This window comes from Telopea speciosissima, chromosome 2 (genome assembly GCF_018873765.1).
Source record: "Telopea speciosissima isolate NSW1024214 ecotype Mountain lineage chromosome 2, Tspe_v1, whole genome shotgun sequence".
Taxonomy (NCBI): Eukaryota; Viridiplantae; Streptophyta; class Magnoliopsida; order Proteales; family Proteaceae; genus Telopea; species Telopea speciosissima.
This window is the reverse complement of record NC_057917.1, coordinates 53,818,228-53,841,407: the sequence shown is the minus strand read 5'-3', so window position 1 is coordinate 53,841,407 and position 23,180 is coordinate 53,818,228. Positions and strand designations below refer to the sequence as shown.

Sequence of the window (23,180 nt, the reverse complement as noted above, 5' to 3'; positions counted from 1 at the left end):
ATCTCTACTGGTTTTTCAGTTTGTAACTTTTGGCTGCATGAATGAAAGCTTGTATTGATTTCATGATTTATATATTGTATCATACAATGTATTCTTGTGTCAATTTACTGGAAAATTCATGAAATACTCGCTCTTTTGGCCATATATTTGCGTTTCTGCCCTTCACGTTGATTTGATTACAACCACGCTGACTATTTTTATTTAGGGTTTGTTATCTTCTCTTATTTTTACTTTTTAAACTCAAAATTTATTTGTTTAGAGAACCAAGGTCTTTTGGATATCTCTTGTACACTAATAAGGGGGAAAAAGAATAGGGAAAAGAGACCCAGTTTCTCTTAAACCATGGTGAAGAGATGAATCCGGGTGGTATTTTGGATCTTCAGCAATAGGCGACAAGCAGTTAATGATGACGTTCACTGTTCTTAAAGGTCAATCATAGCGTTAAAATGCCGCAGTTCATTGCCAGTGAAGAAAAGCTAGATATCCAAGAAAGAAAACCTGTTTCTAATCTACCGATGGCGTAGGAGCTTATGTGCTCGAAAGGCTAACTTTTGCTTGCACTGTTGCTCCACGCACAGTACAACTTGTTGCATGCTGGATGAACACGTTGATGTGTTGCATGCATTGTTCAAAGATGGAAGACTTGGGCTGGTAGCCACAGGAGGGATCGGGCCCCTCTTCAGCACACCCCGAGCTGGAGATCGTCCAGCACGGCAGTAGGCATCGACACATGCCACATGTCCTGGATGCCGTTCGAATGGTGCAGATCGATGAAGCACAGTTGGGCATGTTGCACATGCGATGGAGAGAAGGATTGAAATCCTCATTTTCAGTTTGATCTGTGCCGTTTGAAAGGCCCCTAGGCCATGTGTCGCGCCTGCAGCTCGGGGGTTGAAATCCTCATTTTCAGTTTGATCTGTGCCGTTTGAAAGGCCCCTAGGCCATGTGTCACGCCTGCAGCTCGGGGGTGTATTGGAGAGGAGCCGAATCCACAGAGGAGGCTGTCACATGAGAGGCAAGGACAGTCGTCTCTATGGTTGCCCCTGGTCAGATGAAAGTCTTGCATACTTAGGATCAATGACAATTAATGAAATGTCAGTTTTCTCTCCCTAGAAGCTTTGCCCCTTCTAAATAACCTATTACTGTACAATTGATGTGAAGTAGGGGTCACCTTCTACCGGACCGTTTAGTCGTTTTTAGTTACTTTGTCGGACCTGAGATGTAAAAGACAAGAGAAGAAAGAAAGAGGGGGAGGGGGATTCTTCGGCGAGTTGATTGGTTACTAAGTCGATGTTGTTTCTCCGATTTTTCTTAGAATTGATTTACAAATTTGAGAAACACCAAAACTCAAAACCTTGCCAGAATCTATTATATCATCCGATCCGTTTTAAAAAATCACAAAAATGAATCGGACAACTCATACATAATTTGTTTCAATTCTGCCCCCAGAATTAGAAAAAACATTAGAATCAATCTTTTGGAAAGTTACCATACAGATCCTTAAGCCTGTGTCAAAATTTGAGCATGATAGAAGAAGAGGGGGAGAAGTGAAAGGAAATTTATAATAGAGGATTAAAGGGTTAGAAAATGGAGGAGAGAAGTTTTAAATGGAGAATCGTTGAAAGATGTAATAAACGATTCGGTGAAGGGCTTGTATGATAGAAACACTACTGTAGGAATATAACTTTACAATTTTTGAATAGGATATTGGAGCTAGTATTGGACCTACTAGTCTAGGCTTTCTTGTCAAACCCCTTGTATGTTTCAAATGGGTGAGGAGATGGGTATTTATAGCTACACCTCCACCGTCACAACCTAAACCGACATTGTTAGATTTCTCTTTGCTTTTTATAGTGTATTCTAGACTATGTCTAGAGTTCTCTAGGCCCCATATAGGCTTAACAATAAATACCTACATAACTCTAGCCTATTCTAGAGTAATCATGATAGTACATGAAAAATTCATTATTCTTAACACTCCTCCTTAATGTATTTTTCTGATATTCCAAGCATGTTTCGGAGAAACTCGAACTTGGGTCTTGGGAGTGCTTTTGTGAAGATGTCGGCAAATCTGTTCTTCTGTCTTGCAGTACTTGAGCTCGACCTCTCCTTTTGTTGAAACTTCTCGTAAGAAGTGATGCTTGATGGCGATGTGTTTCGTTATGCTATGAAACATTGGATTTTTTGCCATTGCAATTGCTGACTTATTGTCGCAGAATATTTGTGTAGCTTCGTTCTGTTCTTCACCCATGTCGCTAAATATTCTTCTCAGCCATATTGCCTGACATGCTGAGGTTGCAGCTACCACATACTCTGCTTCTGCGGATGATTGTGCAACTGTCTCTTATTTCTTAGATGCCCATGAGAATATGCCAGAACCTAGTGTGAATGTGTAACCGGAGGTGCTCTTCATGTCGTCTACCGATCTGGCCTAGTCACTGTTGGTATATCCATATAGCCTTGAATCTGAAGTAGGCTTATACCATATACCGTACTCCAATGTACCTTGTAGGTATCTTAGTATTCTCTTTGCTGCTCCAAGATGTATCTGACTTGGGTTCTGCATGAACCTTGATAGCAGACTTGTTGCGTACATGATGTCTGGACGTGTAACTATCAGAAATAACAAGCTCCCAATAAGACTTCTGTAGAAGGAGGTATCTGCCTTCTTGGATCCATCTTCTTTTCGCAGCTTCTCAGTGGCTACAAGTGGAGTTGCTACGGTCTTGCATCCATACATCTTGAACTTCTTTAGTAGGTTCTCGGTATACTTCTTCTGACATAGGAAGATTCCATTTGCTTCTTGACTTATCTCGATGCCGAGGAAGTAGTGCATAAACCCAAGATCACTCATCTCGAATGTCTTCATCATATCTTCCTTAAAATTTTGGATCATTTCCTCATTGTTTCCTGTATAGATGAGATCATCCACATATAGGGAGACAATAAGGGTATCGAGGTTACCTTGGGTTTTGATGTAGAGTGTTGGTTCACTCTTACTCCTCCTGAATCCCGAATCAATGAAGTATCCATCAATGCGACTGTACCACGCTTGTGGTGCTTGCTTTAGCCCATGTAAGACTTTATTCAATCTTAGAACTTTTCTTTCTTCACCTTGCTTTACAAACCCTTGTGGCTGCTCCACATAAATTTCTTCTTCCAGCACACCATTCATGAATGCTGACTTCACATCGAGTTGATAAAGCTTCCAATTTTTCTGAGCTGCTAATGCCACAAGTGCTTTTATTGTGTCAAGTCGTGCTACTGGTACGAAAGTTTCAGTATAGTCGATCCCTGGCTGTTGAGAGTAGCCCTTGCTACTAATCTCGCCTTGTGTTTTTGTATTGTTCCATCAGAGTTAAGCTTTGTCTTGTAGACCCACTTAACTCCAATGACTTCTTTATCTTGGGGACACTCTACAAGTTCCCACTTCTTATTCTTTTCTATCATCTTTATTTCTTCTTCCATAGCTTTTATCCATTCATCATGTTTCACTGCAGTTTTGAAGCTTTTCTGGCTCAAGAACTGCTAGGTTACAGGTCTCATATATCTCTCTAAGTGACCTTACTCTATTAGGTTGTGATTCTGGAGAGAATACATCTTGCCTAGGTGGTGAGACCTGGCATAATGATGCTGGTGATGTAGTTGGATTTTCTGTAGGCATACCTTCTATATATGCTTCTACCACATGATTTTGTGATGAACTCTTTTGAGGTATCTCGGGCATCATGATGTACCTTTTTTTGACTTTTTCTTTTTCCCAGTTCCACATGGCATTCTCATCGAACTCGACATCTTGACTGATCACGAGCTTCTCGGTCCTTAGATTGTATATGTGATAGCCTTTTGACTGTGTCACGCCCCCATCCCAATGAAGATATTTTACATTAAATAGGGGGTGACTGGGACAACCAGTGTCATCCCAATACCTACCAGGATCACAGATACAGTGGCCCAAGCCACAGTCCACCTTGTTATCAAATTATGATAACAGCAAGGAATGTACCCAAATGGAATATATCGTTCCAATTACAGAGTTAGCGGAAGCAAAATTTAATTAAATCATGTGAAATTATAGAGCATCGGTTCTCTAATGATAACATATTGTACAAGTCTCAATATTTGTAACCATTCATTTATCTCCTTATAATTAAACATGAAGTTTATACATGATTGTGGATGAGTATAGAAATTAAATAATAAATAATTGTCACTAGGACACCATTCTTGGGTGTACATCTACATCCAAGTCACAACCACCGACTCCACTTGATTCACATCCAACGGTGCTTATCAAGAGATTACTTGCATATCAACTAAAAAGGGGTTGCGCAACGGGGTTAGTTACACCAGTTAGTGAGGGAGCAAAGGGGAATGCACATATATACACACAAACAATTTCAAGCAGAAGGATGCATGCTAATGTTAGATTCATTTTCCACCTAACACATAATTCTATAAATCAGGTGTATGCTACTCTGATAACTTGGGAGACACTGAGGGTCACTTAACTTATCGTTCCAGTGAAACCTCAATTATCACACGGGAGCCTATGCCGATACAAACCATCGGGTCACCCAGTGGCAGACCCCGATAGCCATTACTACCCCTGACCTGGCCTCTCCCACCTCCACAGATAACAGGTGCTCAGACTATCCAACACATAAACCCCTGTTGGCAAGGGTCGTAGCATAAGGGAGCAAGCATCCTAGCCACATATATACTATATGCAAGTCCTATAGTCCTGAGAGGTATTCCAGGTGCATCAACGTCCCATTCCATCTAGTACCCGGGTACCAGCACGGCACGGCACATACATATCAGGATGCATATAATAATTTTTATAATTAAATAAATTGGGATTCTGGTACTGGCATACCAGACACCGTCACCCGATACAATGGTGAGAATAATATCACATTCATAACCGTTCACATTTGAGATAAATAATGCAATGCGCACAATGATTATATTTATATAATAGGATGATAATGGTTGCTAAATATGTATATTCAAACCCAACAAAGTCACCCAAAACCCACTCACCGAAATTAGGTGTCACCCGACGTAGTTGACATGAATCTCACCGGTGCACCAGCTATCCATCGAGTTAGGTAGCCTAAAAATACAAAAGCAATCATCAAAAGATGTATAGAGAGGTCCCATGTTATGCCCCCAAAGTTAAAACTAGGTTTCAACCAAGATAGCATGAGCGGACTCATGGACGAAAGCAATAAGGTGAGTCCGCCCCTGACTCTGTTTAGGCTAAAAGGTAAAAACACAAGGATTGGATCCACGGATGAAACTTCTTACTTGGATTCGTTTGATTTCTGAGACACACCCGAGAGCGAGTGGATCCATGGGCGGATGCGTCATCTTAATCTGCCCTTGCATCCGTTCTATCCCTGAGACATACCCCAGAGGGAACAGACCCACGGGCGGAGGCAACAGAGTGAATCCGTTCCTTCAACCGTTCAGTTCAAGTCATAGGGATTACACTGGGCAGACTGATGGACGGTACCACGATTGGTGAATCCGTTCGTTCATCCGTCGGAGTTCTTTTTCGAGATTTCAAAGGGCTTCTCCTCCAGCTTGAAGCTTGGAGCACCCCAAGTACTCAGGGTCATGGAAGGGGTGTCTAGGTCTCCCTAAGGTCATTAGAACCTAGGCTTACCTCATGGATCCAAGATCACACAAGGATTTGGTCTCATTTAGTCTAAGGGTAGGGTTTCGTGGCTTAGAACCAAAGGTTCAACAACAATGGCTGTAATGCAGCTCATACAAGCCTCAACTAGGGTTTGGTCATCACCATTTGAGCTCCAATAAAGGCTGAGCTTCACCTTGAGTCCTAAATGGAACCCTAGGTTAGCTCAAGCTCAAGGAATCTACAAAATGGAAATGGAAAGAGAAGTACCAAGGGTTCAGGTCATACCTTGGTGAGAGGAGCTCCAATCCCAACCCTAGCTAGCCTTGAAGATCCACCTCCTTTTCCTTCCTCCCTTCCTTTCCATCTCTTCTTCTTCTCTTCTCCTTCTCCCCTTGTTCGGCCAGCAAGCGGAAGAGATGTGGGGCAGCCAGCCATCTTGGCATGGCCTCCATCTTCTTCCCTTCCCCTCCTATTCCTCTCCTACTTCCACTTCTACTTCCTCGTTGCCTCTTCTCCTTCTTTCCTTGTCTCTTCTCTTCCATGGTTTGCTTGGGAGGGGGAGAGATAAGGGAATAGGAGTTTAGGTTTGTCTTTTAAGGGTTAAAAGGGCCTTAGGTCTTGTTTAGTTAGGTGCCCTCAAACACTAATTAGTCTTTTGGGTTTAATTAGGTCTTAGGGCTTGTTTGGTCCAAGCAATAAATCATTAGGTCCATTTAGTTAATTAGGACATGTTTGGGTTAGTCCTAAGCCTTATAAGACTTATTTGTCCTAAGGCTTTGTTTGGTTTTAAGTTAGAATAGTAAAATCCATTAATTCTTTAAGTTAAGTCTTGTGGGCCCACTTTAATGGCCCAATTAACCATAAGAAGGTAGGGGTGAGGGTCCATTTTGTCTGAGGATCTAATTATGGTATCTGGGACATGGGGATGTGGGTCCCATAGGAAAATAAATCAAAAAGGCAAGTGACAGTATGGGTGGATTCGCGAGCGAAATCTGTCAAGTGAGTCCGTTCGTGACTCCATTGCTGCTGTCAGGGCCTAAACTTCAAGGAAAGTTACGGGGTTTTGACCCATACTTTCAGGGCTTCGAGGGGTACTTATAATAATATTTTAAGTTTGAAGTCACAGGTGTTGGCCAGTGCCACCGTGGCACTACCCTTTGGTAAGGTCTAATTTGTCCTGGGGTATTAGGGTATATTTCGGGTGCGGGTGTAACATCCCCCCAACCTTATTGAAAATTTCATCCTCAAAATTTGACGCAACTAGGGTTTCAGAGGTGAGGACTGTTGAATAACACCTCTAGTCACCCATAACACGGACTAAGTCAAGGGTCCAATCAAGACGGGGCAGTGCCTACATGGCGCAACAAGTAAGGTTCTACATTTCCTCTTCCATTTAGGGTCACATTACCACGGGGGTAACATAAGGTTTCAATGCTAAGTTAAGCCATACGGAACAAAAGTTCTCTAGATCTTCCAGATCAGGTGATACCACTTTGGTCATCCTTGAATTAGAGGACTTAACCTACCCAGTCCGCAACATAGGGTTCATACTTGAATGTTTTCACTTTGGATTATCTCATTACTTAACCCAACTTTAGAATGATTTGAAATATTGATGGAATCTCCTATTGTTCACTCCCAGTACGGAGGGAACGCATTTGGTGACCCATTATCCCATTCATATCTGTCGTTGGAGAAGGTCTTGTTACATCCTTCAGCTTCAGCCTTCACAACCTCATAACCTACTACTTAGTCATCCCACAGGGAAAAGTCCATATTGATCATCTTTCGAGAGCCAAACAATCCTTTAATAGTTTTGGTCCAAGTCATCTCTTTTAAGTAGGTCTTAGTTATTAAATTACCCAGTCATATTCAAATTTATTGTCCATTAACCTAGGGTTTGGTCAACCAAGGTCGGGGGTTAACTAGCTACCATAATAAGGTTAAGGCAAGGTCACATTTGTAGTGCTAGAGAAATTAGCCTAGGCACACATTAGGGTCTAGGGGATATATTTATTTTATTTTATTTTCAATTCACACATATACATAAGTATAAGTTTAATAATTACATTCATATCCCTATGGATATATCTATCACCTAGGTTAATTCACAAGAACAAGAAGTTCTTAGGTATGGTACACTAGGTCATTTGCAAGGTCTAAGCACGACTCAAGACTCCATTTATGAGCCTAAGTAAGGTTTGGTTATACCAAGTAAAATTCTAAGTAGAGTTGTCACTAACCTATGAGGTGTCATGAATGGCCTTCACCACTACAAGGTCTCTATTGATCATCCAAACTAGATCATTTGAAACCAGCCTGTTGATTACTTTTCTCTTGTCTGGCTACGAGTTTGGATCCTATTTATCTCATCAAAGGTTTCTACACTGCATAGGTTTGGTCCTACTAATTAACCTTAGGTTCAACCGTTCACGGGGTTTAAGGATTTTCATCCTCAAGGGTAGCTCTCATTCTCTCTCATGAGAGGGGAGCCACAACACGTACTAAGGCATGCCATTTCTCATTGTCTGGCCCGACTAATGTAGGCCCTAAAAATCAGACTTCATAACTTACCATTAGATTAGGCAATAATCAATAATGGGCCAAACAACATGGGTGTCAAGACTAGGGTATAGGCACAAAATCATTACATATAGGTGTGGCCAAAAGGTCTAAAAAATCTGGGCTCAAAATCCTAAAAGAAATTGGATGGATTCATGGGCGGAATCAGTGCTATGAGTCCATTCGTGGCTCCTCCGCAAGATAGGCAAAGCGGACTAAAGGACGGATGTGGAACGTGAATCCATTCGTTCGTTCATTCGTTCTCAGAAGACTCAATTTTGTAAAAATACCGAGGCGATCGGATCTTTGGACGGACTCATGGAAGTGGACCCGTTCGTTGTCCCGCACAGTTTTAAGAATGAAATTTTCAATTTTATGCGGAGCGGATTCACGAGTGGTATCACGATAAGTGGATCCGTTCGTGCGTCCGTTCCCAGAATTTTCATAAAATAGAGCCACGAGTTTCAAAACTCATTTTGGCTCCAAAACAGGGGGGACACAACCGTAGGAGAAAGGCTCTCCAAGAACTTTCGTTCAGGCCTCCCTTGCACTCCCTTGGTGGGTTTTTTTTTTTTTGTTGCTGATCTCAAGCCCTCAAGTTCATCTCTCACTTGTTCAAGGTAATGTTCTTCTCCCCATTTCTCTTTTCACTTTCTCTTCCTTTCCCTTTTTCTTGGATTTGGGATGAACATCTCAAATTTGTGATCATGTTTTGATTTTGATTGCATTTTAATGGCCATGTACACCAAGACCATGCCAAAATCGATTGAGGCTAGGGTTTTTGGGTTTGAATCAAGGCCTAATCGATCAGTGGCACTAAGTTAGTGGATCCTTGTATGAACATTGTATCTTTTATTGAATTTAAAAGTCCTTGCAAGAATTTTAGAGATTGTTTGTCATGTTTACCATGTCTAGTTAAATTACTTGGATTATTTCTAGGTTTTGGTTGGGGTAAAAATCCTCAAATTCTCAATGCTTTGGGAAAAACTCTTCAAAGGCATGCTTGATTCATTATATGTCCTGAATTTCAGAGAAAATCATTTCCTTGATATGTCCTCAAGTATATTCTCTTTTCATATGATTATTAGTAAATCCTTGATATTTATTCTCCTTTTTCTTCAAGTAAATAATTCCTTGTCTCTTGTTGGGGTATTTCATTCAATCACTTGTTTGTTTGGCATAGATTGGGGTGTAAAATAGTCAAAAGCACATGTTGTTCATATTGATCTCATCCTTTCATATCCAAGCACTGGGGCTTTCATATGGATTTTTATATGTGCATTGATCTTGTCTCTTTTCCTTCACTTCAATCATATCCCCAATGGTATCCATATTCTATTTCCTTATTGTGTACTCTTTTCATATTACAATCTCCATATCATGTAGGCATTTCACTTCTATAATTTTACTTGCCATTCATATCTCATCATTCCAAATTGGCTTACATTTGTTGTCTTCTTTGGTGGTGTCTTGTGTGTAGGAAAACAATCATGGCTCCCAAAAGGAAGAGGGATCTAGCCATAGTGACTACAATTCCCACAGCCTATAATGTGGGGCGATTTATCTTAGAAAAGACCGAGAGGATATTCCGAGAACACCTATTCAACAGGAAGATTTTAGTAGAGAGAGATGTGGTGGTGGAGGAGCTTTTGGCCTATAAGGTGGGTGCCAGATTTGACAAGCTGAGGTAGAGTAGCATGTTGACTCAGCCTAAACTCTACTATCCCACATTGGTCCGAGAGTTTTATTCCAACTTGGCACTAGTCAAAGAGGATGATGATGGCTTCAAGTTGACCTCCTTTGTGAAGGGGGTCACCATTAGTTTTAATGTGGTGGAGTTGGGGATTCTCCTTAACGTATCTTCAGAGGGTGACAGGGTCTACTATCCCCCAGGCAGTGATCTTAACAAGTGTTTGTCTCCAGCAGAAAGTTAGAATTTGTTCAAGACTCTCACCAACAACAAGTCTGATGAGAATGATGATCTCTCCCAATTTCCTCCTTCATAGCGGGTTCTTACATTCATAGCCAGGACCAATCTGGCTCCTTCCAAGGCACACAACACTCAGCCTCCCTTGATGTCAGCAGTCCTAGCATACTCCCTGTACACTGGCCAACATATTTGTCTGCCTCATGTGGTTATCCAGCATATGGGTCGTGCGATACTAAATCCTGCCCGCAACAATACTTTGCCATATGGTAGACTGCTCACCCGAGTCTTTCTGTATTTTGGGATTGACCTTGACCATGAGCCCAAGGAAACAAGTATTGAGGGGCCTATTGGGTTCAATGTATTACAGAAGATGGGTTTGTACTGCGATTATGACAGTGCTGGGGAGCTAGTAAGCTATGGGGAGGGTAGAGGACCCAGAGATGTTGATGATGATAGTAATGATGACATCGAGTTTATGGGCTCCAGGCCATTTACAGTAGGGACTTCTGGTGCGCCAGGGGGAGGTGGAAGTGATATTCTCATGGCTATTAGGCGATTGAACTTGAGGATGTTGGAGGGTTTTGATGATGTCAAGAAACAATTCTCCAATCAATCTCGGTGTCTTGAGAGCATAGAGAGAGGGGTGGACGATATCAACACCTTCCTCGATCGTGGTGGTGGCGATGACGCAGATGACTAGCCCAGTTCTTTCTTCAAGCAATCTAAAGTTGTTTAAATCAGTCTTTTATTTTCTTATCTCTTGAGTTTGGGATGTTGGAACTATTTTCTTTTAGCTTTCTTGCTTTTCTTTTCTCCTTTTTTTTTTCGATCAGTTAGTTTGGAAACTTTTGAGTATGGTGGACTTGTATCTTTTAGTTTGGGGTGGACAACATCATATGTTTTGAGTTGGATCAGTTGGAATATTATGTTTTGAGTTGGGAGAATTACAATCACTCCAAGCAGGAATTTGGAACACTTTGGAAGTTGAAGCATGTGTTTTGAATTTAGGATAGATGGAATCATGGATGTTAAGTTAAAAAGGATACCATTATTCCCTAACAGGAATTGGAACATGTTGGGAATTGTATTTAGTTTCATATATATATATATATATATATATATCTTTATATGTTTGCTTATTTCCTCTTATTTGAATCATTGTTCATAATTGTGGGTTGGTTATATTTGGTTTATCTTTGATTATTGTGAATCATTACATATAATTGCCCATCTATTAATCACTCAGAGTCCAACCAAATACTAATATGGTCATTATTTGACAGCCTATGTTTCAAGTCCACCTATTATCTTCTAGGTTCTTATTTCACCATAATCAGTCTTCTTCCTATATCTGTACACAATCATTTATGCTCTTAAGACTTTTAATTTAGAACCTAATTGTGGAGAGTAAATCAAGAGGTTACGTCAGATTGTGGTCGGTGCAGAGCATCATTGCTCTGATACCATTCTATCACGCCCCCATCCCGATGAAGATATTTTACATTAAATAGGGGGTGACTGGGACAACCAGTGTCATCCCAATACCTACCAGGATCACAGATACAGTATCCCGAACCACAATCCACCCTGTCATCAAATTATGATAACAGCAAGGAACATACCCAAATAGAATATATCGTTCCAATTACAGAGTTAGCGGAAGCAAAATTTAATTAAATCATGTGAATTTATAGAGCATCGGTTCTCTAATGATAATACATAGTACAAGTCTCAATATTTATAACCATTCAATTCTCTCCTTATAATTAAATATAAAGTTTATACATGATTGTGGATGTGTACATAAACTAAATAATAAATAATCATCACTAGGGCACCATTCTTGGATGTACATCTACATCCAAGGTACAACCACCGGCTCCACTTGGTTCGCATCCAACGGTGCTTATCAAGAGATTACCTGCATATCAACTAAAAAGAGATTGCGCAACGGGGTTAGCTACACCAGCTAGTGAGGGAGCAAAGGGGAATACACATACATACATACAAACAATTTCAAGCAGAATGATGCATGCTAATGTTAGATTCATTTTTCACCTAACACACAATTCTATGAGTCAAGTGTATGCTGCTATGATAACTCGGGAGACACTGAGGGTCACTTAACTTATCGCCCAGTGAAACTTCAATTATCACACGAGAGCCTACGCTGATAGAAACCATTCGATACCCAATGACAGACCCCGATAACCATCACTACCCTTGACCTGGCCTCTCCTACCTCCACAGGCAACAGATGCTCAGACTATCCAACACATAAACCCCTGTTGGCAAGGGTCGTAGCATAACGGAGCAAGCATCCTAGCCACAGATATACTATATGTAAGTCCTATAGTCCCGAGAGGTATTTCGGGTGCATCAACGTCCCATTCCATCTAGTACCCGGGTACCAGCACGGCACATCACATACAGATCAAGATGGCATATAACAGTTTTCATAATTAAATAAATTAGGGTTTCGATACCGGCATACCCGGCACCGTCACCTGATACAATGGTGAGAATAATATCACATTCATAATAGTTTACATTTGAGATAAATAATGCAATGCGCACAATACTTATATTTATGTAACAGGATGATAATGGTTGCTAAATATGTATATTCAAACCCAACAAAGTCACCTAAAATCCACTCACCAAAATCAGGTGTCACCTGACGTGGTTGACATGAATCTCATCGGTGCACCAGCTATCCATCGAGTTGGGTAGCCTAAAAATACAAAAGCAATCATCAAAAGATGAATAGAGGGGTCCCATGTTATGCCCCCAAGGTTAAAACTAGGTTTCAATCAAGACAGCATGAGCGGACTCACAGACGAAAGCAACGGGGTGAGTCTACCCCTTACTCTGTTCAAGCCAAAAGGTAAAAACACAAGGAGCAGATCCACGGACGAAACTTCTTACTTGGATCTATTTGTGCATCCGTTCGATTTCTGAGACACACCCGAGAGCGAGCGGATCCACGGGCGGATGCGCCATCTTAATCTGCCCTTGCATCCATTCGATCCCTGAGACATACCCGAGAGGGAACAGACCCATGGGCAGAGGCAACAGAGTGAATCCGTTCCTTCATCCGTTCAGGTCAAGTTATAGGGATTACACTGGGCAGACTGATGGACAGTACCATGTTTGGTGAATTCGTTCGTTCGTCCGTCGGAGTTCTTTTCCAAGATTTCAAAGGGCTTCTCCTCCAGCTTGAAGCTTGGAGCACCCCTAGCACTCAGGGTCATGGAGGGGGTGTTTAGGTCTCCCTAGGGTCATTAGAACCTAGGCTTACCTCATGGATACAAGATCACACAAGGGTTTGGTCTCATTTGGTCCAAGGGTAGGGTTTCATGGCTTAGAACCAAAGGTTCAACAGCAATGGCTGCAATGCAGCTCATACAAGCCTCAACTAGGGTTTGATCATCACCATTTGAGCTCCAATAAGGATTGAGCTTCACCTTGAGTCCCAAATGGAACCCTAGGTTAGCTCAAGCTCAAGGAATCTACAAAATGGAAATGGAAAGAGAAGTACCAAGGGTTTAGGTAATACCTTGGTGAGAGAAGCTCCAATTCCAGCTCTAGCTAGCCTTGAAGATCCACCTCCTTTTCCTTCCTCCCTTCCTTTCCATCTCTTCTTCTTCTCTTCTCCTTCTCCCCTTGTTCGGACAGCAAGAGGAGGAGATGTGGGACAACCAGCCATCTTGGCATGGCCTCTATCTTCTTCCTTTCCCCTCCTATTCCTCTCCTACTTCCACTTCTTCTTCTTCCTTGCCTCTTCTCCTTCTTTCCTTATCTCTTCTCCTCCGCGGTTTGCTTGGCAGGGGGAGAGATAAGGGAATAGGAGTTTAGGTTTGTTTTTTAAGGGTTAAAAGGGCCTTAGGTCTTGTTTGGTTAGGTGCCCCCAAACACTAATTAGTCTTTTGGGTTTAATTAGGTCTTAGGGCTTATTTGGTCTAAGTCATAAACCAGTAGGTTCATTTAGTTAATTAGGACATGTTTGGGTTAGTCCTAAGCCTTATAAGACCTATTTGTCCTTAGGCTTTGTTTGGTTTTAAGTTAGAATAGTAAAATCCATTAATTCTTTAAGTTAAGTCTTGTGGGCTCACTTTCATGGCCCAATTAACCATAGGAAGGTAGGGGTGAGGGTCCATCTAGTCCGGGGATCTAATTATGGTGTCCGAGACATGGGGATGTGGGTCCCATAAGAAAATAAATAAAAAAGACAAGTAACAGCATGGGCAGATCTGCGAGTGGAATTAGTCAAGTGAGTCCATTCGTGATTTCGTTGTTACTGTCAGGGCCCAAACTTCAAGGAAAGTTGCAGGCTTTTGACCCGTACTTTCAGGGCTTCGAGTGGATACTTATAATAATATTTTAAGTTTGAGGTCATAGGTGTTGGCCAGTGCCACCGTGGCACTACCCTTTGGTAAGGTCTAATTTGCCCCGAGTTATTAGGGTATATTTTGGGTGCGGGTGTAACAGACTGAGTACTATATCCCAAGAATATGCCTTTCTCAGTCTTCTCGTCTAGCTTATGTCTTTTCACTGCTGGAATATGTGCATAGCATATGCACCCCAATACTCTAAGATGTCGTGCTAACGGTTTCTGGTCACTCCATGCCTCTATAGGAGTCTTGTTTTGTACAACATTTGTTGGGCATCTATTTAGTGAGTAGACTGCTGTGGATACTGCTTCTGCCCAGAATGTATTGGACAGACCTTTCTCCTTCAACATCGTTCTTGCCATCTCCATTACTGTTCTATTCTTCCTTTCCAAAACTTTGTTTTGTTCCGGAGCATATCCCACCGTCATTTGGTGCTCAACTCCTTCATCTTCCAAGAATTTTTCAAATTCCTTGGAAGTATATTCTTTTCCTCTATCGGTTTATGAGTTTTGATGTAGTGGCCACTTTGTTTTTCAACCCGGTTCTTGAATCTATAGAAGACTTTGAATACTTCTCTTCTCTCATGAAGAATATATACCCATGTCATTCTTGAGTAGTCATCTATGAAGAGGATCAAATACTTGCTTTGATTGAGCGACGGAGTCCTTATAGGTCCGCAAATGTCTGTATGCACCAACTCCAATGGTGTTTTAGCTCTCCACGCCTTTTTTTAAGGAAATGGTTGTCGATGTTGCTTGCCTAGTAGACATCCTTCGTAGACGTCATCAATTTCCTTGATAAGATGGCAAATATCTCATCATATTCTTCTAGTGGAGGATTTTTAAACCTTGGAAGTTGAAATGATCGAACCTTTGATGCCACAACCATGAGTCTTCAATTTTTGCTCTCATAGCGGTATCTCTGACTTTCTGCTAGTGGATGGGAAAATTTATATTCTCCATCTTCACTTTGATTATCACTTGATTTTTATTTTTCTTGTCATATACTGAGCAAGAGTCTCCGAAAAAATGAAGAGAGTATCCATTCTTGATCATTTGGCCAATTAACCTCCAAGCTGGGAACTAGTAGAACATCACTAATATATTTAGTGCCTTTCTTTGTTTGGATGGCGATCGTACCTTTACCTTTCGCTTCCACTAATGCGCTGTTTCCCAATCTGACTTGAGATTTTATAGATGTATCTATGTTGCGAAAGATGCTCTCGTCCCCAGTCATATGATTGCTACAGGCGCTGCTGACATACCAAGTGTCGTTCTTCTCTTCGATTGCTGCTTGGAATGCGTAGAAAAGTTGTTGATCTTCTCTGTATTCTTCTAAATAGTTGACCTGATGACCTTCTTTGAATCGACATGCCTTCTTCATGTGCCCGAACTTCTTGCACTTTCGGCATTGTAGTTTTGGCTTCCCATAATGCCGACAATCCTTTTTCAAGTGGTTTGTCTTCTTGCATATACCACATGATGGATAATTTTTCTTCTTTTTTTCTCCTGGATTTTCCCAATTCTTGGGTTTATCTCCTTCTCCATAATTTTCTTTTGATTTTCTATCCCCTTCTTTGAATTTTTGAGACCCTATATTGAGCTTAGACTAAAAGGCACTTTCAATTGAGCTTTCCTCTCGCCTATTCAGCCTTTGTTCATAAGCTTCCAGAGAGCCCATCAATTCTGTCACTGAAAGAGTTGATATATCTTTGGACTCTTCAATGGCAGTGACTATTGGGTCATATTTATCAGTAAGACTGATTAGTATTTTTTCTATGACCTTTTTGTCTGTGATGTCTTCACAATAGGCTCTCATTTGATTTACTATCTCCTTTACTCTGGAGTAGTAATCTTTAGCGGTCTCAGAATCCTTCATTTTGATATTTTTTAAGTCTCTTCTTAGAGTTTGCAGTTTAACAGTCCCTACCTTTGCATTGCCTTGAAACTCCTCCTTTAGAGTATTCCATGCATCCTTCGCCGTTGTAGCTCCCATAATTCTTGGAAATATTGTGTCAACTACCGCCTGTTGGAGGATGTAAAGTACCTTGGCATCATTCTGCATATTCTTCTTTAGTTTCTCCTGCTGTGTAATGGACGGAGTGGAGGTAGCCTTTGGTGTAGAAAAACCATTATTAACAATGTCCCATAAGTCTTGGGACAAAAAATATGTCCTCATCTTGATGCTCCAGAAATCATAGTTTTCACCGGCGAAGATTGGAACATAGACAAGCGAGTGGGTAGAATTAGCCATGGTGAACCGAACGCCCAAAGACAATGATCGTCACGGTTTTGATACCACTGATAGAAGAAGAGGGGAGAAGTGAAAGGAAATTTATAATAGAGGATTAAAGGGTCAGAAAATGGAGGAGAGAGGTTTTAAATGGAGAGTAGTTGAAAGATGTAATAGACAATTCAGTGAGGGGCTTGTATGATAGAAACACTATTGTAGGAATAGAACTTTACGATTTTTGAGTAAGATATTGGAGCTAGTATTGGACCTAGGAGTCTAGGCTTTCTTGTCAAACCCCTTGTATGTTTCAAATGGGTGAGGAGATGGCAATTTATAGCTACACCTCCACCTTCTACAACCCAAACCGACATTGTTAGATTTCTCTTGACTTTTCATAGTGTATTCGAGACTATGTCTAGAGTTCTCTAGGCTCCATATAGGCTTAACAATAAATACCTACATAACTCTAGCCTATTCTAGAGTAATCATGATAGTACATGAAAAATATATTATTCTCAACAGAGCACTTGGGAGTGGTTCGAGTATAGCTCTTGCCAACATATAGGAGAGAGTGCATGCTACAAACAAAACCAAAATGAAGGAGAGTAGCTGCAGGTTAATGGCCGACTAGGGTAGTTTTTTTTGCTGGCAACCCACTACGGTAGTTGAAGGAAGAGTAGAGGACTTGACAAGAAGCCCGTGTTACTCAAAAGTTGCATTGTGGCGTTTTGTCACTAGTTTTTAGCTAGAGGATGTCTTTGTTTGTCTTGTCATAAGATTCGGAAGAGAAGAAAAGAATATTGGAGTCTAGAAGTGAGAATTAAGAAAAAAAAAAAAAAGAATTGGCATCCGATTGGCTAGGTCCAAGATCAATCATTGGATAGGTTTTTATAAAAAAAAGGGTAAATTAAATGCGAGGTATGTAACATTTAGAGAAATTACACCTAAGGTACCTATGTTTCATAAATGTTATGTTTGAGATATCTTCTCTCGTCTACTTGAAAAAAAAAAGAGATATCTTCTCTCGTCTACTTAAAAAAAAAAAAAGAGATATCTTCTCTTTTCTTATTTTCAGTTTTGCCCATATATGCTATGATTGGTGACTATCTTTTTCCTCTACGTGTTCATTGCTTCTCTTCTCCAGCCCAATCTACCACAACACCCATTTGTGTGTGTGTGTGTGTGTGTGAGAGAGAGAGAGAGAGAGAGAGAGAGAGAGAGAGAGAGAGAGAGGGGCTCAAGTGACACCATAGTTATCGAGGCGGGAAGGCGACCATGGCATTCGAGAGGGTAAAAAATAAAGGTGACAACGGCATGGCGGCAAGTCGCCCAAGGAGCCTAGAGCCACTAAGCGATGCTTTGATAACTATGGTTGACACAGTAGGGGGCTTGGGCCAATTGCAACAAGGGAACATAGGCGAGGAGCAGTGGGAGGCTTGTGAGAAGGGAGTTGCAGTTGAATGTACACACAGAGAAAGAATGGGCAAAAGTATAAAGAAAACATACATGGGTGAGGGACGAGGGACTGGGCACTGGCATGCAACTGTAGGTATTATCTAGTGTAATTTGGTTAAGCGTAAGATTTGGTGAGTAATTTGATAAACTGAAGGGAGTGTTTGAATGACACTTCTATAGGTGTATTTAGAACTTGACACATTCTTTTAATTGCTCCCTTGTTTTATTCCCAAAAGTTCTTTAAGTTAAGGGTATTAAAGGGTCTCCCCTTAATACAATTATCAATTTACTTGCAATTTAAACAAAGAAAATTCATTTGCACCAAAAAAAATAAAATCATACATAAATACAATATTTAACTAAAAACGAGTAGTCTTCCAACATCAAAGCAACATAAAATTATACATACTAACGCTAGCTCCAATGCACCAAATGGTGCGACCTATCATATATTTGTGGGATTAAAATCCCCATTCACATAAGCGTTCATCAACAAGATCTTGCCTAGAATTCATGAATCATAAACATAACAGAAGAGATGATGTGCACCATGCATTAACGGAAGAAAACATCTGTTTGACTGGTATTCACCATGGCTTGATCGTCATTGCAACAACGATTGGAGCTTCTAGGTTTCTCCTTCTTCTTTGTCAATGTTTCTCTATGATGATGTGAAATATAATATGACTCTCTCCCTTTAATTAGTAAGATTAGGTTTCCGTAGTTAAATCCAAATCTAATATTGACATATACTTGGCCAACAAGTCATAGTCATGTGGATTCCAATTGTATTGAGGAAGATTCAAATACCTTGACTCCTTTGATTGTTCTCTTCATATGATAGCTACAACAGCTGAGTTGGATAGATCAATTGAAGTGGATAAATGAGATAATGAGGATACCTAGAGAAGCCATATAATTGGTACTATGTTTGGTCAAGTGGCTGAGTCTACAAACTGAGCTTTCCAATTATCAGTGTTTTCTTGCTCATTTTCACCTAAACATATCCACTTTTCAGCCTCGTATGGATGAGGCTGAAGGTGCTCTGGTTTTGCTCACTCCATGATAAATCATATATCTATGTGAGGACTTTCATTGCCACCTTTTTCAAATTAACTATGACAATTGAAGTTTCATTATATGATGACAAAAGGTTTCGTACACAGCGGTGCATGGTGCACGATCATGCCTACAACCGTTGGATGGGGATGAGGGGTCATGTACTGTACATGATCATGCCCATCCAATGGCTTTGACAACTATTTAATATCTCTTCCACAGTTTCACACTGTTTTCTTCATGTTGAATTTGACCCTCATCAATCAATGCATCTAATAATATATAGGGGATGGTGGGCTTGTGATTTTGGTCAGCTATTTTTTGCAAAATGATAAATGGCTCCACAATCTCAACAGTTTCTTGAGCCCTAAACCAAAATGATTCACCAAACACAACAAATTTAATTTTCTCAATGTTGACCTTCTTCTTCCTATTGTGCAACTCAATTGCCTTCAATTACACATAATTTGTGAAGGCTCTCTAAAATGCTAACCTACAATCGATGAGACTCTTCAATGCTATATACTTAGTAGGAAACCGAGTAGTCTTAGGTCACAAAGTCATTGCCACCTAAGATAATTTTGTTGCACTGCCTACATTGGATTTTATTATCACTTAACTCTTATCTTTAGGTTCCATATTGCCAGTTAGGATCCTACCCTCAAAGAGGTTGATTGTCAGAGCCCGTTGTGTGCATACGTATAAAAATAAAAATATATAGCAATTCAAATAAGGGAAAATGTTCTCTATTCGGGGGGGGGGGGGGCACAGGCTACCCCTAGACACAATTGGGGCAAAATGACCGCCCCACCCCCATAAAAGGTAGAAATTTTACTCCCAAATGCTAGCGCGCTTCACGTGCATATTTTTAGTTAAGTCTACATACTGGTGCGGCGCATTGGACAACGCTTGACCAAGGCCAACCTAGAGCATTGAAGCCCTCATGATGATCACCTTATACGATTTCACAATAACCAACGGAACATTGCTAGTCGAGGCTCACTTGACCTCCCTATGATTCTTCACTACTCACCCAACATGTCCCTCTTCGTGTAGCCTAAGTCGGAACCACACCAAGCCAACTGTCATGACTATGCTCAAAGTATAATACAACCCCACTCAAATGTCACAGTGAATACCGAAGGCTTGCCAAACCAACAACATACTCGCCCATGTAATGTCACCACTGTTGCCCATCCTTAGCTAGTAGTTAGCATCACACAGACACGCCCAAGCAAGGCTAACGCTAGGCTAAGACAAGGACCAACACACCCTTATGCTAGACACAGGATATCCTACTTGCTCAAGCTCACATGCCACTGTCGCACAAGGTATACTAGTAACACATAAACACGAGCCTCTGCTTTCGTAACAATGCTCCACGACAACATCTTCTGACCCATGGACCTCGTCAGTAACCAAACATACAGAGGAAACACTCATCGCCCACTTCGACTCCGAGTACTCGTTTATGGTATCGAACTATGGAGTGCCTGTCATGATGTGCATGTGCGGCCAGGCCAACCGCACACACAATGCCTTGCTAGTGACAGCCTTGTTGACTCCTGTGGCTTGCCATGATGCCATGCTAGGGGCCATGACACCAAGGGGGATGAGGCACACCACCCCTCCTCAAGGTAGCTCTTACGCTTTTCATAGATTTCTAGAAGGAGATCGTTGAATCACGAAATGTCAGTAGGCAAGTGACCCCGCTCCAAGCATCACCATGCTCACTCCAAGCCCTAATCCAAGCCACCTTTAAGCTACCATGCACACTCATGCGTTCCACCAATATGCTAGGCCATCCCAAGCAAGATGGCCATGACATTCTCCCCCACTTTATAATGTTGACTCCCTCGTCAACACTTCAACGCTCAGCTCTTCAATCCACCTTCAAATATGTACCTCAATCAAACAACCACTCTTTATAAACGACATGAATTGATTCCCCGCCATTTTTGATCAAACTTAAAGAATTCCCAATGGGCCTTAAGTAAGATGCACCACTTTGCCTAAGGAATAGTCCAATTGCGACTTGGATCTGCACCACACTGTCTCTTCCTCCAATCTTCAAACTAGGTTCCACCAAGTAACACTGTCAACAACTTTTGAGGACCCTGTAGCTCCAAGAACAGATGCACCAACCTAACTGAATATAGTCTTCCCTGACACTACAACTCCCCTTCCATCAGTCACTTGTGATTCATTACACAGAGGTTGTTCCCTTGAAAGGATACTCCATCAAAACCAACCTTGCACCACTTTGGGTGCCAAAATGACCCACCTTCCCTAGTATGGTCACCCCCAGACCAACAACACTATATCTGAAACACTCAACCGATGTGCCATCCCATGCCACCACGCTTTAGTTGCATTCCAAATACCATTGTCCCTGAGGTTTGCCTCTTCATGCACCTATATGCTAAGTTATCTCTTGTGCGACTCTTATGTTGATGCTCACTATAACCACCACTGAATCTATAACTAAATTTTGACATGTTGTTCCATACAACCACGTCTTCACTGCACCACATACCAGCTGACCCATGAATTCTCTTTCTCCACTGTACCATGCATGGTGCTAAGGTGTGAGCCACGTTTTTTTTGTGTGCCCACGACAAGTCAACAACCATCTCCAAGACACAAGCTTCAATGATGTCCCATACCAACACCTACACTTGCCTCCCAAATCAAGCTAGCTCTTGAGTCCATCTCCGTAACCTGTTTGTCACAAGCCTCATTGTTTGAGGTCTTCGATTCTGCCTCTACTCCTTTGTGACTTGTTTGTCACAATGCCTCACTGTTTGAGGTCTTTAATCCTACCTCTACTATGCCATGTTTTGCCTTCCTACGGAGGTCTTACTCCAACAATGTTGACCTCACCCTGTTCTGTATGCTATTTGCCCCTCAAATGAATGACCATGTGTCGCAGCATGAATCCATAGCTGATCCAACTTTCTCAGTTAAGCCTTATTAGTTGGGAGCACGAGTTTTGATTACCTGGCTCAATTATGTCCCTCATCTTTCTGAGGTCTTTTTATGCTTACTCCCTTGGCCTTCCTCTACCTCACTTGAGGTTTTCTCTTGTTTCACTCTTAGGAGATCTTCTACCTACTCCCTCAGGTTGTTCTGGTGCCTACCTCGTGGTGCCTTTCGGTGATCCGCTGTTTGAGGACTTAAATGATGCAAGTCAACCAAGCTCCCTAGCTGGTGACTTCATCGGCATCTAGTCTCCTACACTCGCAGTTGAGCACTACCATACCCTTGTCTCACTTCTAAAGGGTCACTCCTCCCTGTTGGAGGCATCACACTGTAGTATGGCCCATCAATCACATCTTACCTTTCCTACACATGCGGAACAAACTCCTTTAACCCCATTCGGTTCATATCACGATGCGCTAGCAAATGGATGCCAACCTTTCACTTTTGTTTGACGTTGGCATGGATCCAAGGATTAAACTCCTTCCAGGTCAAGCTTGTTGTGCCCTAAACACAACCCATAAAATGTATTCGAGTCGCGGTCCACCCGAACCTGTGTGTCGGCCTCTGCTATAGGACACACACATTAAATCCTTTTTTTCTTTGCCTCCTTTAGAGGTATTCTTTTCCTTGTGCCCTAGCGCGTCCTTGTTGCTCTAAAACTTTTTTGTACTAGAGTCTTTGTTTGCTTTTAGAGAAGTTTTCCTTTATTTGCGCCCTAGTGCGCCCATATTGCTCCAACACCTGTTGCACTGGAGACTTTATTTGCCTCCGAAGAAGACTTCTTCGCGCCTTGGCGATGCCCTTTTTTCTCTACCACCTGCTAGAGTCTTTTTTTGCATGTGTCAATGACATTACATAACCTGATAAAGCTTTTCACACCTGTGTCTTCGTAACTGAGTAGACCTATAGCCCCACATCA

At 41.5% G+C, this 23,180-nt stretch overlaps 1 protein-coding gene across 1 annotated transcript; it reads right to left on the bottom strand.

The window, feature by feature from the left end:
• Positions 1-16,141: 16,141 nt before the first annotated feature.
• On the bottom strand, positions 16,142-16,786 carry LOC122650864. The gene has a single exon (XM_043844235.1). The coding sequence runs from the start codon at positions 16,784-16,786 to the stop codon at positions 16,142-16,144; it is 645 nt and encodes a 214-aa protein (XP_043700170.1).
• Positions 16,787-23,180: the final 6,394 nt, after the last annotated feature.